This window comes from Corythoichthys intestinalis, chromosome 5 (genome assembly GCF_030265065.1).
Source record: "Corythoichthys intestinalis isolate RoL2023-P3 chromosome 5, ASM3026506v1, whole genome shotgun sequence".
Lineage (NCBI taxonomy): Eukaryota > Metazoa > Chordata > Actinopteri > Syngnathiformes > Syngnathidae > Corythoichthys > Corythoichthys intestinalis.
In genome coordinates this window covers 42,389,797-42,404,507 of record NC_080399.1, presented here as the reverse complement: position 1 = coordinate 42,404,507, position 14,711 = coordinate 42,389,797, and the positions used below count along the sequence as shown (strand labels likewise).

The window sequence follows — 14,711 nt, the reverse complement described above, 5'->3', positions numbered from 1 at the left end:
TCTGAAATATAGACAAGTGAAAGGCTTGAAAACTGTTTTTGGTCCTAAATAAACTTTATTTGTTTACAATCTTCATACAACAGTATAATAGGCTCACAAGACATTAAAACAGGAACAGGTTCAATATAGAGTTCTGGAATGTTGAAAATTTTAGGTGAACTCTAATGTAATGACAGCAGATGGTTTTCGTTGTGAATAAGGTAAACATCAATTGAATATGAGGCTTCTTTTGACTCCTTTGTTTCTGTCATATCGTCACTTACTTAAAATAACTGCCCATGTATTTTTTTTTTTTTTTTTACAGAGAATATTATGCTAGTAAATGGAAAAAAAAAAAAAAAATCAACAAATGGTTCAGTAATTTTCGTTTCCTGAAAAATCTTCCAAAAATGACTTTGGCGATTATTTTTAGAAGGCATCGATATGTTACCTAAGTTACTCACTTAAAAGGTTTGATACTTTTAAGACACGCCTGCAATCCAATCCAATTTGACTTCCTCGTACTGTTTGTAATTCTTGTTGATCTTGTTTTCTTGGTGTAATACTTTAAATTCAGTTGCTTAAGAGCCCTAGTCTGCATTGTTGTATTTTGTATTTCATATTGCGGTGCCACACATAGGTCTAGATTGCTGGCAAGACAATCTACCTGCATTCATCTACAACAAAGCCACACTCTTGTAACATGGAGAATATGTCTTAGAATTAGGCTCGAGCGTATGACGTAGCACTCGCGAGGTTTCCGCCGCTATCGCCATTTTGGAAGCGAGAAACATAAACCGTGAGGCATTTCAACACAGGTCGCTCTTTAAAAATGGTTGGAAATTATTGTGCGGTAAAGAATTGCAACAACCGATCGAATAGAAAGGAGAATGTACAGCTCGACAGAACACCATTGAGTTTCTTCCGGATCCCTACATGGAGAAAAGGCGAGGGAAAGGTCATATCTGAACTTACCAAACGTCGAAGAATGGCATGGGTGGCCTCAATCAGAAGGAAGGGCATAACGTTTGATTCTCCAGTTACACACAGAGTTTGCTCTATGCACTTCCACTCCGGTAAGTTAATTTCGTTTGTTTACGCAAATTTCAGTAACTTTATGCCCTAAGTCAGCCTGTTGTTAGCTATAGCTACAGCTAAACAACTAGCATGCAGACATGTGCATTGTCTTCATAAGACATAATTCCTGTCGTTGCTAAATGAAAAAGCTGTAATATTTTGACGTGAGAGAGTGGCAAAAAATTTGTACACAGGCTACATTTTCTGCAACAAAAAAATTGTACATCTGTGGTCACAGACTAAACACACATTGCCTACCTTTGCTAGAAAGATGGTGTTGCCGTTTGCTATGGTCATAATGTGCAGATCCGGCACCCATCCGCAGCAAAACTGTTCGTAGCTTTGTAGCGATTTGTAGTTTCGGAATTGCTGATGAGTGTAGTAACATACACCAAACACTAAATACAGCATGATGTCCATTTCGCGTAGTGGTGGAAGCTTGTCGACATCTTTATTCCATTTGTGTTCGGCTTGCTCGTGAGGGTCAACATTGTTCCCATCCTTAAAATTGCTCACATATCTGTCCTTCGCCGTGGTAACAAGTTTGTCTCTGTATCAAACTGGCAAGTTTTCCCTAAATTTTTCCATCTTTGGCACTCGTAGTTGAATTGTATTTGCCATTAAGTTTAAATGTCCCGTGATGCAGACGTGCTTCCGAAATGGCTGCGTTGTCGCAAATCTCGCACGATCCCGTGCTGCTGTGACGTAAACGCTCGAGCCTAATTGTCTTGCTTATGCAGGGAAGTCCCTGAAAAAGACTAGGATGGTAGCTTAAGTTGCTTCAGGACTTCAAGTATCTTCAGCATTAGTGGTTAATGGTACCCTACCCACCATCAAAGATTCTGGAGCTGGTACTGCACTGATAACAAACTGGTTTGTCCTTTTTCACTTTGACCTGGAGGACTGATGTCCGTGATTTCCTAAAACAGGATCTCCTCTGCATGTCAGTCCACGTCAGATTAGCTCGGCCCAGAAAAGTCAACGGAATCTCTGAGTGTTGTCTATTACTTCTGCGTTGCATTCATAGATGTAGCGATAAACTCTGTTTACTAACAATGTTTCTCTGTAGAGTTCCTGATGATAGATGTGATTAGGTGGGGTGGAGTGTTCACAAATCAACAATGTGAGGTGTACAACCCAGTATTATGTGAATCACTTGTAAATGTGGATATGTTCACATCCTATTCTATAATGCCTGATCGCTAATCCTGGCACCTATAGTTTCTAGAATTGAGTGTGTCTAATTGCACCCAATCATGCATGAATCCCATCAGACTCGTGATGTTCCTGCAGACAAGTAGAAATGCTGAGCGGGGACCACTCCAGGGCCACGGCCCCTCCCCAGCCAAATGGGGGGGGGGGGGGGGTGAGCCAGCACAGCCCATCCCTCCTCTCGCAGCTCCAGCAGGGGGGCTGCCGTCATCTCCTCTGGATCCAGGCCCTCATTAAACGGCCTCCACGTTTGGGATGAGGAGATGTGCCACTAACCCCCCGCGCCCGCCCGCACCATCGCCTGCCCATGGCACATCATAACTAAATTGGAATTTGGGGTTTGTATGAAAATGGATCAGATGTTTTAGCCAATTATACCTGTGACAAGTCAGACAGCAAGTTGTATGAGAAACCCTGGCTTTGTTTTGATAGTTTGTCTAAATATTGAATTCACAAACAACCCCGTTTAAACGTGCATTCCGTGCATACTCTGCAGTCGTGAGCACTTCATTCCCACTTCATTCCCCTTGGACCATTATGATGCTTATTTGCTTTCTTTCATGTGCAGTGCTCATTGCATCATTGCTCTGAAATCATTCATGCCTTTCGTCGATCGTCAGTGATCCAAGAGGCAGTGCCGCATAATAAACATCCACCATGTTTCAGACTGCCTTTATTTTGCATGCAAACATGATAATGTGGTTAACCGATCTTTGTTGGTGCAACATAGATGTGTGCTTTGTATTCTATACGTGAACATTCAGTTAGGACTTAAACCACATATTGGGGCACTTTCACACTAGCACTGTTTGGTTCGGTTTAAACAGACCAGTTCGTTTTCTCAGATAGTTTGATTTGGTTTGTAAATGTGAACGCGCCTCCGAACTGTAGTTCCTACCAAACAAACGAACTCTGGTCTGCTCAAAAATTGTGGGTCTCTGTCTGCTTTAAGTGCACCGTGTTTCGCTTGTGAATGCAATCGGAGCAGGGTGTGCTTTGGCTACTTTATGCTACTTTATACACGCAGTGCATCCTTGGAAGTGGAAGTCTATTATATGCTATTCAAAATCAACAATGGCAAGATGGCAGATGATTAACAATGGCCAAATGTTGTTGTATTGCCCTAAGCAGTTGCATTTGATACATAGAATCAGGTTCTAATGCGGTGGTTGTGTTTTGTATGCTGTTCCTGAATGCACCTTGTGAGAGTGACAGTGGCCGAGACAGGCGGAGCCTCTCGAGGCGGTAGTTTCGTGAGTCTCACCGATAATTTGACAGTTTAAAAAGTCATGAAAGTGACAGCAATAGCGCATCTTGGGTTACCACGCAGTTCTCTTTCAGGGTTTAATTTTCCCATATGCATTTTTTATATACTCCAGTTCGCTCGGCATCAAGTCGGGAGGAGCTGACCCCGCACGCTGGCCGAGCGTGACTCAATTTATGCTACATTACGTGCAGCGTCACAGCATCATGCTGTGATGCTCCACGCTCCCTCCCCTTCCAGGACAAAGGTATTTCATCTTCTATTTGTCCAATCAATGAGTGCGCCTTGCATCCACGTGATGTTACTCGGAATGTTCGGTTGGCACAGTGTGAATACTTAACCTTTTCAGCAAGTTAATTGCAAGTGTTTTTGAAGGTCGCTCTCGAACCGGACCCTGTGAATGCGACCTTAAAGGTCCTAAGAAATGAAGACCATCTCAAAGTATGAAATGACAGCACTAAATTAATTTGCTGTCTTTTACCATTTAATTTTATTGCATCCAAAAAAATGCATCAGGAAATGCCCACCTCCTTTTCAGGAATCCTAGGTGTGACATCACAACCATAATTGATGATCCTGCAGCGCTAACTAGTACACAATGACTGAATGGTCACATGGCAACAACAGAATAGAAAGCCTATGGATATCATGCTAACGGTCAATAAAGTTTTCAGTTCATTGCAGGTGTGACATAATGTTGAGTTCGGAAATCTTTAGGTGGGTGACACTATTAAGTCTGTCACTTTTTGGGATAAATTTGTGTCAAAAATATGGTATTCTATCATGTTCATGTTTTACACGCTCTCAAGTCCACGTGTTGTAGCATTTCATATGACCTTTAGTGATAGACATCCAATCCCTTTTAACTGGGAGGTGCGACAGCGATCATTATCCACCAGCCTCTTTGAGTCAAAATGGATTGGACCTCTATAGACCCTACTCACCTACGTCACAAAATGACGTGTCGCTGTATCCGGCCGCCATATTGTCCGTATTTTTTATACCTATTCTCATTGTTTTCAATTAGTCGTGCAAGTTATAGAGCAATTCATGGAAGCCCCGGTGTTATCTGACACTGTAAACTCATTGGATGTGTTGCATAAAAGGCGTTATGTGGAAAAGCTTCAGTTTATCCATTCGCCAGATCCATATTTGATGCCTAAATCGATGTTTTTCGACCCGCTGTCTTCGCTGTCTTTGCCTGACCCTGATATTTACAACTATCTTGTCCACACAAAATCAGCCTATTCTCATGAAAGTTTGAAAAACTTTAAGAGCTTGGAGGCTTATAAATGCTACGTTGCTGGTTGGGTGAAACAGGTCCTCGTACACGAAAATTCGGCAGGAATCTTGTGCTTGGGAAGGTGAGCTACGAAATTTTCAATTCAAAATCTTTTGTTCTTGCTATTATCCACTGTCAAGTCTAATGTATTTCATGTCATTTGTCAATGGAGCTAGGGCTTTTAATGTGAAATGGTTTAGCGATAGCACTCTCACTACATGCATATATAATATGTAATAAATATGAAGTGCAATAGCACTACTCCAGATTGTCCCTAGTTGAATTTATTTTTTGGCTTTTGACCTAGTGAAATTGTAAATTAATTGTATGACAACTGTCTTATTATCCCCTTATAATTATATATTTTCAGGTAGTTCATTCACAACGTCTGAGTGTATGTTGTCGGCGATTAGCCTAGCAATGATCTTAATTGTGGTTGTCAGCCCAAAACCCTCTAAATATATATTAAATGCATCTTACCAGATATAAAATGACTACTACATAATCTGTGGTAGTCGTTTGGAGCCCAGTTTTCTCGTCGAATTGCAGCAGTCAATCTCGCTCTCCTCTCCGGGTCTCTCGGAATACAGTAAAACTTAAGTCTCTCCGTCTGTCTTCTCTGTTTTTGCAACCGACCGCCACACACGACCACCATTTTGATTATTAATGTTAACGAGCAGAAAAACACGCCATAATAGGAGGAATTTACGAAGCGCTAATGCATTAACATGACGAGTATACGGACAACATGGCGCGCGGGTGTGGCTGTGACGTCACGTGAGTAGGGTCTATTGCCGTCAGTGACACTAATGCATGATCATTTATCCATCCCAAATAAAATGGATTTGATGTCTGTCAATGACAGCAAATAAGTTAATATCAACACCACCTATAGATTCTCTACTACCTATTCTCACAAGGGTGTTAAATCCTGTCCCATCAGACCTAGGCATTTCCTATACACCATGAATGCTAATGATTTAATGTTAATAAAAGCACCACAGTTGAGCAGTACACAAAAGCTGTACAAGACCTGGATTGGTATGGAGCTCACGCAAAATTTAGGACAGTTTTATTGTGCACACAGTTTCTGACAATACCTATTCGGTATGGCCTTGTCATCAGATAGGTGGCCAGAGATTCGTGTTATTTCACTGCACGTGTTGAGTGTATTGCCAGACAGAAGTCAGGAAAAGATGGTTGTTTATTCTATTTCTGACAAGTTTTCATGATTTTAGTTTCTTTTGCATTGTATTGCATTGTATTTTACATCCATATCATCACCATACTGTGTTCACATTTTTAGAAGCTACTTGAGGCCATATGGGCTAAAAATGACCAGATCATCTGCACACATTTGAATCTTAATGTGTCACCAAAACCCATTTCATTGACATGGCAACACACTGAAGCTGAAATGTAATTGGTAGGGTTGTTCCGATCATGTTTTTTTTGCTCCCAATCCGATCCCGATCGTTTTAGTTTGAGTATCTGCCGATCCCGATATTTCCCGATCGGATTGCTTTTTTTGGCTCCCGATTCAATTCCAATCATTCCCGATAATTTTTCCCAATCATATACATTTTGGCAATGCATTAAGAAAAAATTGAATAAAACTCGGACGTATATATACATTCAACATACAGTACATGCAGTGGCTTTAGCCACTTAATAAAGGCTCCAAAGGCTGCCAAAATTCACTCTACTCATTTTATGCTGCCTTTTAACTCTATATATAGGCAAAACGGCGTCATTACAGATGGAGCGCGACAATGCGCGAGTAGGTCGTGCAGCGCATGCATTAATTGCGTTAAATATTTTAATGTGATACATTTTAAAAAGAATTAATTACCACTGTTATTGGGATAAATTTGATAACCCACCTTAAGCCTAAATTAAAGACTTTGAATGAGTGTAACATATTATGTCTGTAACGTTAAATACAATTAGAAAACGATTTAATTTAAAAATATATATATATTAAAAAAAGGCATGGCCGATATTTTTTTGCCGATTACGATACTTTGAAAATGACGTGATCGGACCCGATCGGGATGCCGATCGATCGGGACATCTCTAGTAATTGGACAAAAATGTCTGATATTCACATTTATTGAAAGCAGTGTAGCCAGCAGACTGCAGTAGGACCCTCATAAATGGGTCATGGTGGCGGTGGACAGACGCCGAGGGCTATGTGGGGCAGCATGGTGGCATTGTCGGGTGCTCCAGGAGGGATTACCCCCAAATACTGGCCCTGTACAGCCTCATGGTGGATGTGGCCTGTCTCTGCCTTTTGTTTTGGTTTGTGTTAGCCTACTGACATACTGACACAGATAGGGGAGTTACCTTTAGAATTTGACGTTGCACAACTTTCAGCTGTTTCAGATTGTCAAAAATATTGGGACACATGGCCAATTGGCCCTTAGAACACAATGGAGTTGGTACCTGCTTTTATCTATACAAAAGCTTCCTTTAAGGTGGAGAGACTTTCTAAAACATGTTGGAGTGTGGGGAAACGTCTAAGAGTGTCTTTGTATTGTTGTGAAACTAAATGTTGTCCTCGGGCTGCCTTCCAACTCTGAAATGCCTCATACCGTATGCATCTAGGGTCAAAGGGAGCATGCAGACTCATTGCCGTTAGCACTGATAACACAGACTGATAAAAGAAAGCATAAAATAGATCAAACTCTTTGGTGTTGCCTGATGATCGATCGCTGTTGGGACATAAAAATGTGTAGGCAACACACTTGGGCTGTTGATAAATGGGGGTGCCTTGACACTACTTTGTAGGCCACAAAGTAAGAATTATATGAGCAGTTTCGGCTATGATTACACACATTACAGATCCATGCTCTTGTACTGTATGCTATTATGACATATATTTTCCAAGAAGATAAAAAACAGCACTAGTTTTAAATTAATTTGCCTTTTTTTTTTTTTTTTTTTTTTACTAAAACTGGCTGACTGCTTTAGCTCAAGTGAGTGTCTGTAGATGGATCTTACTGGCTAAATGAATTAGCCACACAGAGAGGGAAGACAATGTCCTCCCGCATCTCTGCTGAGGAATTGGCCTACTTTTCATTCTGTTGATTATAACAGTTTATGCAGCTATTCCCCAGGCGTGTTTGAGGTATGGCAAGGGGTGAAGGGGGGTTGAGGATTAAGAAGTCTTTGGGGAAGGCTGGAGACGGCAGAAGGGGATGAAAACTGAGGAGGTGAGGGAGCAGATGGTAGCTGGAGCCTGGCAGTTACAGCATTTTCAAAATGGACAGCAGCAGGCTGAGATGTTTTTATCAACAAGTGTTCTTCAAAATTAATTACAATGTGCTTTAGAGCCAGTAGGAATAACTAACATGATCACAATCCCATAAAATGTAGACAAGAAGAGAACACTTGCGGAAGGCGCTGAGTGAATGCGATGTTGAAAGAATGGGACAAAATGTCAAGCACACAAATAATAAATAACAATACTCACAAAGGGCAGAGGAACTGAAATGACGAGCTGAACCAACTCGCATCCCACTTCGAGATGCTACAGTATATACAGTAATTATGCCACCGGTTCAAAGGACCGTCGGTTCTAGTAAGATCAGGTATGATTTTTTTTTTCCAGCGAGGGTTGGACACTGCCTAGGTGGCCTTTAGTTAGGGATTGAGGGGGGGTTCGATTTGGTGGCCTTAGTACTGCTTCTCAAGTTTTTGTGGATATGATTTTGTTGGGTCCGTCAAGTCACAATATTCTATTCCAAGTGACAATCATCATCCAAGAATTGAGTTTTAAGTTTGACGTTCTGCAAAGTGAACAATAACAACAAAATAACAAAAGTGGAAGTTAGGTTTTTCTCTTCCGCTTTGGTGTTTACTCACTGGTGACATTAATTGCCAAACTTGCCAAACTTGTTCCAAAAAAGGAATGCGGCGAAGAACCTGGTTTCGCCATTAATGCCTGCACTTACTCACTTTCATGGTGCCTTGCAGGCCTTCTGCTCACACAAGTATGCACGTTCACTTCTCTATCTGAATCATAGTTTAGGTCAAAAATGAGATTCGAGTCTCCATGCCTTGCAGCGCCTCTTCCACCCAATGCGCCTCCACCTTTCTCGATCTGTGGTGTGTTGTCCTTTCACAACACAAGGCTCTTTCTGTAGCCCAGCACACAGAGAAAAAAGGCACACTTTGTCACCATCCACCTCCGTCTGCAGCTAAGCTCCGTCATGTGGACTGACATCACTGAGACAGAAGGACGCCACAACCAATCAGCGGCTGCCTGCTTATTGGCTGCAGGCGACTGGCATGAACTTCCTTATTGTCAAACCTGTTTGCTCACGAGAGGTTCCCGGCTTCTTAACCTCAAACAACCGATCAAATGCAATTAAAGGCAATCTTTTATTTATTTTTTGTAAAACGAAAGAAATACAGAAAACTGTGTGTAATTTGCAAATAGCTCACCCCCCCTTAAATTGAAAATACCTTTATGGCTCATTTCCAAAAGTCCTCCACATCCATATCATTTCAAGGAAACAAAAACTTCTGTCAACGCTATCCTGCTGCATCTGGCCCCCTGAATCACGTTTGCTATCTAATGCAGACTTGTGGCACAGTTTTGATGAGTACAAAATAATAAAACTAATAATCATCATTCTTTATGTATCATTTTTAGAGCCATTCTGAACGATAATATACCGTTGACAATTTTTTTGTCTAAATATAGGAGTATTTTAAGGAGGTGTGAAGGGTGCATAATGACGTCTATCTGTGTGATACTTATAGTCTGCCCTCTCCGCTAGCGTACAAAATGCATTAATAATGTACAGATTTACTAATCCGGATCAAGATTTGTGTTACTACTACAGTAACATTAGCTGCTGTTGTCAGTTTGCTGCGGGTGGCACATCTCAGCAATGGCGGGCAGGGTAAAAACAGTAGAAATTTCTCAAGACTTCCGAAGGTTACTGAAGTAAGTCACCCGAGCACATCCCCTGAATTGGGGTAGAACTGCATGCTGTAATTATACATGATGCGAAAAGGCTTAGTAAATCGAAAAGGTAAAAGCCGCAATGGGTATAAAAGTTCAGTATGTACAGAACTTTCTTGCACTAGCATGAAGTTAAGTTGTAAGACACATAAAGAAGTGAACCCTTTTTAATTAGGTTAATTAATTAGAAAGTGAGTCGTCGTTTCTAAGGTGTAATGTTAGGAATAATTTGATCTGCACCACGTTATTTATTTATTTTTTTGGAGTGTCTCTAATCAGGTATTGATACTGCACTATGATCTATGATTGGTAAGCCACTCTCTTGTTCAACCTTGACAATCATGTGTGAATGCGTGGTCAGTGGAGGCACTTGATACGTAATTGAAATGTTACGTGTTGCTGCAGAAATGGATTGAGCGCTTAAGTCTGAGCTGGCTGCATGAGTTTGTATTTGTTCCGAAATAGCACACTTGTTTGAGGATTGTGGCAGCTTTGTAAGCCCACCCTGGGTGCTCCTTGTACAACACTTGATCAGATTATTATTGCAGAAGTTGCAAAAATACACACAGTATTAAGTTGAAGTACAGATACTTGTGTAGGGAAAAAGGCTGTGGTACTCTCCATCTTGTAAGTGTACATAAAAGTAGCAAAATAGCATACAGTGTATCACAAAAGTGAGTACACCCCTTGCATTTCTGCAGATATTTAAGTATCTTTTCATGGGACTACACTGACAAAATGACACTTTGACACAATGAAAAGTAGTCTGTTTGCAGCTTATGTAATAGGGTTCATTTATTGTCACCTCAAAATAACTCAAAATATTGCCATTAATATCTAAACCCCTGGCAACAAAAGTGAGTACACACCTTTGAAAAAATGTACATCCCTAAATGTCCAAATTGACTACTGCTTGTCATTTGCCACGTTTACATGGAGCCAAATATTCCAATTACAATCGGAATATTTGTTCAAACCGAATAAATGTGTTCCATATAAACACCTCATTCGGAATGAACAGGCCCAAACCGAATGGAATTTCATTCCGATTCACAGGGGTGGAATATTCCTTTTCCCAAACCGATTAGAAGTAAAATCATATCATGTAAACAGGGAAGCGGAATGGTGTCTGGTTGCGTTCTTTCTGCACATGCTCCGTACTGACGTGGTGACGTCACTTTGTGACGTAAGTAACGTCACTTGCAACATGGCTTCCAAGCACAGCGCACCTAATTGGAGTCCGGCGGAAAGATTGTATTTAATTCAAACTTTAAATGAATTGAATATAATTGCTCGCTTAGACGGGCGTAAAACGAGGAACAGTGAACTATTTAAAAAAGTTCAGGAGAGGTTACACGAAGCCGGAATAGACCGGAGCGTTGACCAGATTAGAAACCGGTGGAAAACCGGCTACCACAAGGCAAAAGAGCAAAACAGCAGAAGCGGATACGACCCCACAAACACAACAAGTGGGTTAAAGTCAAAACAGCAGCACTCCGACGCTCGATCTCCATGTTTTGCAAGGTGACGCTTTGTTTTGATTAATCTGCGCATGTCAGACGGCAGTTGTCAAACGTCCTTTCGGAATAAAGGCAGTCACATGTAAACGCTGGATCGGAATACATGAAGTGACATGTAAACAGCTGATCTGAAATTTCCATTTGGAATGATTTGAATCGGTATGAATAAAAGTCAGCATGTAAACGTGGCTATTGTCCCTCCAAAATGTCATGTGACCCGTTACAGGAGTGCTGTCAGCATTGCTGCAGAGATTGAAGAGGTGGGGGGTCAGCCTGTTAGTGCTCAGACCATACACCACACTCTACATCGAATTGGTGTGCATGGCTGTCACCCCAGGAGGAAGCCTCTTCTGAAGACTACTGTAACATCAGAGTGTCTTTAAAATTGGTTAACACTTGGGTAACACTTTGATAGGAGGGATGCGTTGAAACTAATTAAATTCTCTCCACTTATTTTTTCTAGCTTCCTCTCTATTTTGTCGAGCATTCACAGTCAGACATGCTTAGTGGGATTAAATCCATCGGGTTTCACTTCCTCAAGCTTTGTCTGAGTGTTCTGTTAACTTGTTAACAGGACAAACAGGACCAATGTCTGGTAAAGGGATTTCACAACAGGCGTTGACATTGCTGACCTACATTAGATGCCTACGCTCCACTTGTTTCACACAGTAAAAGCCGTTATCTGAAATTTGTCACTCACATGTAGTATAATAAGCAAACAGGATTTGATCCTAACCCAGACAGATGCGTCCAATAAGAGCATTACAAACTCACGCAGATGGTCACTCAAAAAAGGAATGGTGCATATAATTTCAAGTTATATCTTTGAAAAAAAGACAAAATCAGGCCTCAATACAGCAAATTGACGGTTTGACAACGTGATTTTCAAAGTCATTTTTTTCAGGAAGATATCCAATGGGATTTCCTGGAAGTTTCATTGGGTGTCAAATAACCTAAAAACAGGGAAGTGGCATATTTTATTACGTAAGATGATATCCTCCGCATACATATTGAAATGGACGGATTCAAATAGTTGATTGAAATCTTTAGTTTATTGTTATGTAATTTGCAAAAATCAAAGCATAGCGCTCAGGAGACCTCCTGCAAAGGTGAACGTGCTTGTGTCGTTTATGTGTAGTGTCAGAAAAGTATTGTTTTCTGTGGAACAAACACGTGTTGTATTAATGTTTACTCTGGAGAAAAAAAGTTAGAAACAAACTTTTCTTTGAGTGAAAGAGGCAAGTCTACTCTTTCCTTTTAAAGGGTCGATGATAATATTGTTACCTAAAAACTTATACGGGAAGACATTTGTAAGTCTCAGTATATATTCCATACATTGCAGGACCGGAGTGCCGAGGGCAGCTTTCTTAGCCTATCAACGGCCATGCGTCGAGGTTCTTCGGAGAACAATCTAGATTTGGACCTGAATGAAGCTGCTCCTTCTCCCTCTCTAGCCTTTGAAGTCCAACGCAGCCGCTCCTGCTTGGACAACCTCCAGCAGAAGATACTAAAAGTGACTGAGCAGCTGAAGATCGAGCAAACTGTGCGGGATGACAATGTGGCTGAGTACCTGAAACTTGTGAACAGTGCGGACAAGCAGCAGGTGGGCCGCATCAAGCAAGTGTTTGAGAAGAAAAACCAGAAATCGGCACATAACATCGCCCAAATGCAGAAGAAGCTAGAGCAGTACCACCGCAAGATGAAGGACAGCGAACTCCAGCACACCCCGTCGCCTCAACCGTCCAGCGGCAAGCACAGCACAATCCCCAGAGAGTCCCGCCGGGAGCTTTTGAGGGACATGACAGGGAGCGGTCGTCATCCGACCATGGACAAGATCAAGACCATTGGCCCCGGCGTTTCCCTATCGCCTCCTTTCTTCTTCAGCAAACCCAGAGAGTTCGCCAACCTCATCAGGAACAGGTTTGGCAGCGCTGACAACATTGCCCAAATGAAGACCTCAATGGACGTTTCCCCGCCGCTGCCAGATGAAACGGCGACAAAGACTCTTAGCAGTAGCACCTCACTGGTGGGAAAACCCAAGTATCCCAGCGATGACGAGTGCTCCTTGGAGAGCGCTTCCAATTCAGCGGACAGTAATGGACTCACAGCTCAGGGCCAGCAGGTCGGCGGCGAAGCCCATAGTGGCCTGGCAATGAGTCTGGAGGAGGCCAGGGTCATTAAAGATGCACAAAACCAACTAGAGGAGGACATGGAGGCGATCAAGGCCCAGTTCCAAAAGGACTATGCGGTCATCAACCAAACACTGCAAGAGGAGCGTTACAGGTCGGTGAGATAATCAACTTCCCACTTGTCCTAACTTAACCTCATCCGACGCTAATAAGCAGAAATCTGCAGTGACGGGAGACCCATTTGGTAGCTGGGCTATCAATGGGAATATGAGGTATAATCCACATTTTACTACCGCCAGTAAAAACGGACAAAAAAGAGTTATGCCATAGCACTTTTGGCAATACTCCTTCCAACTGTACATTTCCTTACGGCATGGTCACTTCAGTTGCACTGTGATAACTAGTGGTGGCCTGTCTTGCCCTAAGTTTTGACGTTATTATTTTGACATTTTAACATTCTAAATTTCATGTTTTAATCTGAAATGTTTTGCATTTCAAAGGGATCAATTTAATGTATAAATGTGAAGTTTTTCAAGTCCAAATGTGACAAATTTCACGTCAAGTTAATTAATATGATAAATTTCACTGTCATTTTGAATACATTTCAATGTGATAAGTTATCACATTAAAACATGACAATCCTAGCAAAACAAAACAGGGTAATACCTTTCAGTTCAGGTTCCTGGCAGCGTCATATTATGAAGACATGCATGTCTTCTTTTTAAATCTTCTTAAATACTTTGTCTTATATTTTAGTTACTGCATATGCATAAGACTCAAAAACACCTCGGACAGTGACTGAAATAAATGTAATTCCTTTGTTTTGTCTTGCCAAATGTGGAAGTCAAACTCAAATTATAAACTCAGACTTTATTTTAACGGCATCCATCCAGTATCTGTTGCCTCCCATAAAATGTGAGGAAAGTAATGTTATGACAATTATCTCATGGAACAAATAATAGAATGACATCCAATTCCGATTACTCCTCTGAACTTTTTGAAGCATTTCTGGTGCTTAAATTGTTCCCACCCAAGAAACGAGTGAACGCTTATAACTTACTATCTTGACGAGACCACTTAATTTGTAAAACTGAAATGATTACATATCGTATCCATGCTATGAAATAGTGAATGTCATACACTATCCGCAAAGTTTATTGGAAGAGCAGAGAAAAACTTGCAAGAAATATAAAAATGTAGTAAGTTTTACTAATGTATAACATTACTGCCACTTAACTAAATGTAAACAAACAATATATTCATACCACAAATG

At 41.2% G+C, this 14,711-nt stretch overlaps 1 protein-coding gene across 1 annotated transcript in view; it reads left to right on the top strand.

The window, feature by feature from the left end:
• LOC130916472 (transmembrane and coiled-coil domain protein 3-like) overlaps nucleotides 1–14,711 on the top strand; it is a 35,872-nt gene that overhangs the window by 9,076 nt on the left and 12,085 nt on the right. Inside the window, exon 2 of the mRNA XM_057837223.1 lies at nucleotides 12,652–13,592. Within this exon, the coding sequence (XP_057693206.1) occupies nucleotides 12,652–13,592 (941 nt within the window). The remainder of the gene's footprint in view (nucleotides 1–12,651; nucleotides 13,593–14,711) is intronic.